Genomic DNA, 6000 nt, shown 5'->3' with positions numbered 1-6000 from the left:
ATCCCCATAGCGATATGCAGAGCCTCCACCAGAAAGTTACACACTGCACCTTTAAGACTTCCCTAAGCTATTTTGAATGCACAAACAAACAAAACATTTTATACCCAACAACTTGCAATCGAATTTATTGTGACAGTCTCCAACCATAATAATAATAATGATAATAAAAATAATGCATTACTGTAGACTTGGCCAATACAGCTCCAAAACTTCTATTGTACAAATGTGTAAATGCTGTTTGTTTAACCTGTTTGTAAAAATAGTTCAAATGTAGAAAAAACATGGTGGACGCCTTGTCTTGTTTCTTGCTCCGGGGGTAATTTGAAAGTCCAAACAATCTGAGCATGAGTCAGACGGGAAGAGGGTGAGTCAGCTGTGAGTCAGAGCTCCAGGCTGAGAGGGGGGAGACCAGGGAGCGACGGCCCAAAACAATGACTGCTCCCTGGGTGTGAGGAGGAGGGGAATGCGAGTGCTCCTGGAGGTCAAGGCTCTCGCTTATGATACAGAGACACATTTGATATTAAGGAATGTTTGATGTTTTATTGTGGTAACGAGATTTACAGCAGTTAAGGGATGAGTTTTGGGACAAATTTGAATTTTTTTTTGCACTTAATTTAATGTGGATCATACTTGAATTTCAAAATTAATGTACATTTTTTTAAAACTTTTTTTAAACAAATTTTTTGCATAGGTTTTTCACATTTTAGAAAGGAGACTGTAATAGAATGCTTTTAAAGGTTCACTATGTAACCATAAAGATGCTATCACTTTTCCAGGTATAATCCACAGTATGGCATTAAATGTATCCATCTCTGTGTAGACAAGATGCTGACATCAAGTTACAGGTCAGATCTGTGGAGAGGCGACTCCACTCAGAGACAGAATGCGTGTTTTTTGTAACTATTTTTGAGCAAAAAAAAAAGTTGTGTAATGTAATATATATATAGTTTATTTAATACAATAACTGTGGAACATTCCTGGCAAAGCAATAATATCTCCATGGAGACAAGCAGGTAGGAAATCCTTCACCGGAAAAGTTACATAATGCACCTTTAAATTCCACATTTCCCCTCTTTGACTTACAGCCAAGTACAAAAGGTGAGTTTTTGTTTTGATCTAATGTGTTTTTATGTGTCACTGTATTATTTTGTTTTTATTACTTTTCATTCAATATTAACACACATTTTATTTTATTAGGGCTTTATTGCAGATAGAAGAGCATTTATTTTATGTTATGTTTATGAAAAAATAAATAAATAAATAAAAACACATGCTAGAGTTTAACTTAACTCTAACCTCAAAATCCTGGTACTGCTCCTCTGTCAGTGACTTCTTGGACACGACCAGGACCCTCAGGCCTTCACGAGCCATGTTTCCACACTAGAAAAATCAAGAATATATAAGACTTTATTGCCAGGCCTGTCGCCATAACAACAAGATATATTGCTACAGAGAAATAACGATAAACGATCATATTGAAACTACTTAATGTCAGTGGCTTTAAAACACTAAAGCAGGATAATCCCAATGAACAATATTTAAATATACAGTATCATTAAAAGGTCTGGGCTGCAACAAATAAGAAGAAAGAACCAAATAATAATAGAGTTAGACCGATATTTGCCCCTTTTTAGCGTATTGGCTATTGGCCTTAAATCTCCAGGACAGGCCGATATTTTGTTTTGGCCGATCTGCTACGTAAAGAACACACTTAAAGCTTTATATGAACACTTCAGTGCATAGAGATAACTGCAGAAAAAATTACTACACTGCTCTCTTAAAGGGTTGGATTAAAAAAAAAGAGCTGTGGGTGAGTTGATAGTAAATTTAAATCACATAATTTGAGGAAAATAGACCCACATATCAGCTCAAAAATGTCACAGAGGTTATCAGCCATCGGACTGGATTCTAAACAAACAGTATTGGCCATGAAAAACCCATATCCATCTCTAAATAATAACCATGGAAGTTACTTTTTCAACCAGAGCTCAAATCTTATTATATTACAACTGAAATAAAATCTTCCCATTATTACAAATAAAAAGTACATATGATAAATACTGTGCGAAAACGGGAAACAGTAGCTCAGTTGGTAGAGGTGTTTGTCCACTAATTCAAAGGTTGGCAGTTCAGATCCCTGCTCTACATAAATATAATTGGTTGAACGGTCAGATCCACAGGCTGACAGTGTAATTCCAGCTCCCACAGATGAGTGTACCTTGGTGTATGAATGTGTGTGTGAATGGGTGAGTGGTTCCTTGATGTAAAGCGCTTTGAAGTCAGAAAAGCTCTATATATATATTTACCATTTATGTATTGCAAAATAAAAATGTACCCATCTGAATGGCATTTGCATGTATTTGTGTAACAGACCTCCTCCTCCAGCCAGTCGTTGTACTGAACGATCCCAGCCATCACCACATCTGCTCCCTTCATGTAGAAAGTGATCTCGCCATTCGATTCATCCTGGAAAACAAAACAGTGTAAGATTAATAAATAAGAACATTTATTTTTGAAGAAAGTTTTACTACAGACACAATGCTTCATCTGACAGTATAACAGTGTCCTTTCTTGAGTAAAAGTACTTTGGTTATTTTTCCCACTATGAGTAAGTCTACAAGTGACAAAAGCTTCAAGTTGACAAAATATAATGATCTGAACTTTTGTGTATCTTGCACGGCTCCTTCAGATATGATTTAGTTTGTCTCATTTTTGTGTCTATCCAGTGAAAATACCAGATTTTGAGCATTACTGTCTATACTGTACTGTACTTACTGTATATGTATTTAGTACAACAGTTACATTAACTTTAAATTATGAATCAGATGTTTTGTACAAGGTAAATTACACAGATATAACAATACAAACAAACACCACATTGTCATAGACGTTTACATTCACAAACATAAACAACATATACAGAGATTATGTAGTGATTGGGGCAGTTAAAAGATCCATCTATTTATACATTCATAACATGGAATTAGCTTGTTTATTTTTAAGGTTTTCTAGCAATTTAAAGTAATTTTTCAGAGTGTATAGTGAAAGATACTGAGGCTGGCATCGTTACATTTACAACAGTGAATATAACATTTTCCATATAAAATCAGATTGTTATTATTTTATTTTTTTTTCTCTATTGTTCTCAAAATAATAAAACTAAATATCTCTTTTCCCAAGTTTGATTCCCAACACAAAAGATATCACACCAACAGAATTTAAAGGGCCCATATTACACTATTTTCTTATTTATGTTAGGAGGTTGTTTCCTCATCACAAACAGACCTGGAGTTCTGTTCTGCTTCATTCACACTTTAGGATGAGTTCTTCTCTCTAAACAAAAACAATCTGTTCCACCTTGTGATGTCATCATACATAATACAGGAAGTGCTCCACAGTGTTTTTTAAACTCCACACATCTTCATTAGAATCATTTGGATGATTTCAGCCCCGGAATTCAATCCAATCGCTACTGAATTAAAGGTAAAAGGAGCTGTTAACTTGAAAACTAATGCTTCATGACATCACAAGGTGGAACAGAACATTTTGAGCTTTGGTGATGCAGACAGACTAATAATAAAAGGTTATTGAAACATATGTGAATGAAATAAAACATAACTCCAGGTATATTTTTAAGGAGGTAACAACATTATAAGATGGCTTAAAGCTCACGAGTCACTTTTGCATAATATAGGACCTTTAGCATGAGTTTGTAAAATAGATGAAAAATGAGAGGCAAAGGCAGGAGGATGTGAATGGCTGACAATGACAAAAAGAGAGTTGAAATGAGGAGGAAGTACAGCATTCATTGAATTCAAGCAACAACTGCATGAAGAAGCAAAATCCAACTCTTTCATAAACAGATTGACATTATGAACTGCCAGGAAGCCATTTTGTATTCACTGGAGATTTCAATAATAATTTGAAAAATATTATTATGTGGAAGTAAAATTTTGATTCCTTGCTTCCTGAGATTTACTTTGGTCAAAAAAGGCCAACTAAAATAAACTTTAGTTACCCGCCTGGTTCGTGGAGTTCATTGTGAGGTTGTTGGAAGCACTTTTTCTTGTTATTCTTTCCAAATTCAAAATACTCCATTTGCTTCATCGCTTTATTTACTAGTAAATTAGGAAAGTTGTGCTGCGAGACATAAAAACGAGCTTAAAACCACAACATAGACACTTGAAAACACCAGCAAAGAGCCAGTTAAAGGAACTGTATGCAACATTTTTTTTTTAATTCCATAAACAGGACCAAACTGTGGCCCCAGATATGAGGTAATCAAATATAGTTTTAACTGATAACAACTGTAATGCTGTTTCTTTATTCTTTCTTACAAAACATTGGACCTGATGGACAAGTTGTTTATGTTATAATTTGGTGTTGTGGTTCAGGATGATTACCCAATCAGAGAGCAGAATGAGCCTCACATGTGTCTCTCATTTGGGTTGCCAGTTTCAAAGTTGAAATCCAGTTGGTTTAAATCTTAAAGGACTCTCTCTATCTGGATCCTCAGTACTTAAACCCCAGCACCTGCAGACAATCATGACTCAGTGCTAGTACAGCCTCTGCAGCTCAGTGAGTGAATTCTGGCGGTTCTGAGCATTCACATGAGGCCTGTCCATATACTGAGAATGAGAAAAACTTGTGTGTTTCATCTATCTGCAGGTTAAGGCTCTGGCAACACAGCTGTGATCGTAGTACCTTTTTAAAACAGTATGAACGCAGGCTGCATACTAACATTAAGTAACATTGTTTCATAATTCATGTGTAATTTCTTACTCAAACTGCAAGTAACTAGTCACTGGCTATTGTAATAGTTAAAAAATTGAAAATGCAATATACACTGTAGTAAAACAATAAGTACAAAAAAATACCATTAATCACTATAATCATCTCTACTCTACCTGTTTGGAAAAAGGTATTGCTTCAGCAAAATGTGAGTTAACAGACAGTTACCCGCACAATGATGCCCATCCTCTTGCTCTCATAAGTGAAGGGGAAAATCTGTAGGATAGTGAAGTTCAGGATTTGTCCAGTAGGCGTCCTCAGCTGAATAGAAGACTGGTCCCGTCCCACAAGAGTCAGTCCCACACTCTCAGTCCACTGCACCAGCGACACCTAGCAGCACAAATGATTACACACACACACAATATAAAAGGAGTTTTATCTACAGAGGCTTTACGTTTACATGCCTGCAGTTTTGTAGCTAAATTACCATGTTATTAATTAAGAGAATTAACATCTAGTCTGTGATAAATTGAAGATTTACTAAATTGTCTGAAAAAACAAATTATCAACAAGAATCCATAATCTATAATCTTAAAGGTCCAATACGTAACCTTCTGCTGTAAGGTCTGCCACCTGCTTGTCTTCATGGAGATGTTACTGCTTTGCCAAAAATGTAAATGGTCACATTTTTCTAGGGCACTTTTCCACATTCAAAGCACCCAAAGTGCTTTACATCAAGGAACCACTCACCCATTCACACACACATTCATACACCAGTGTACACAGACACTGGGGGCGAGGGGGGTTAAGTGTCTTGCCCTCTTACCGCTCTACCAATGATGTGTATGCCGAAAGCGGGATTCAAACTGACAAACGCTCTACCAACTGAGCTACTGTCACCCATATGTTCCATAGTATAGCAATACATTTATCTCTCTCCATGGAAACAAGCAGGTGATATCATCAGGTCAAGTTACAGGTCACTATTTAGAGCAATAAAAACACTAATAAAAATAAAAAATGCAAGATATAAGTTTAAAGCCATACTGTGGCACATTCAAGGCAAAGAAATAATATCTCTACGGAGACAAGCAAGCGCCTTTAAATAAACACATATTGGCCATTTTGCTCTCTATGTAAAGTTGTTTAGCGTTGGTTTGGTCTGAATAACTCCACACTCAGAAACTACGGAATTTCTGAGTTTTCTTTCATTTGTTGACGGTGATTGTGATGGATTTGGCTGAACACAAACATCTATAAGGACCTGTA

General features: G+C 36.0%; 2 protein-coding genes across 2 annotated transcripts in view; both read right to left on the bottom strand.

Moving 5' to 3' along the window:
* The window catches only part of zfp64 (zinc finger protein 64 homolog (mouse)), a 182435-nt gene that overhangs the window by 65115 nt on the left and 111320 nt on the right, over positions 1 to 6000 (bottom strand). The gene's annotated exons all lie outside the window — the stretch shown is intronic.
* The window catches only part of LOC117373746 (probable phospholipid-transporting ATPase IIA), a 60473-nt gene that overhangs the window by 24391 nt on the left and 30082 nt on the right, over positions 1 to 6000 (bottom strand). Inside the window, exons 15-17 of the mRNA XM_033969840.2 lie at positions 4960 to 5121; positions 2374 to 2466; positions 1297 to 1380 (exon numbers count right to left, since the gene is read on the bottom strand). Coding sequence (XP_033825731.1) covers positions 1297 to 1380; positions 2374 to 2466; positions 4960 to 5121 — 339 coding nt within the window. The remainder of the gene's footprint in view (positions 1 to 1296; positions 1381 to 2373; positions 2467 to 4959; positions 5122 to 6000) is intronic.

The sequence above is a fragment of the Periophthalmus magnuspinnatus genome, chromosome 7, assembly GCF_009829125.3.
Source record: "Periophthalmus magnuspinnatus isolate fPerMag1 chromosome 7, fPerMag1.2.pri, whole genome shotgun sequence".
In the NCBI taxonomy this organism is placed as follows: domain Eukaryota; kingdom Metazoa; phylum Chordata; class Actinopteri; order Gobiiformes; family Gobiidae; genus Periophthalmus; species Periophthalmus magnuspinnatus.
The sequence above is the reverse complement of the archived record's forward strand: the minus strand, read 5'-3'. Positions and strand labels throughout refer to the sequence as shown.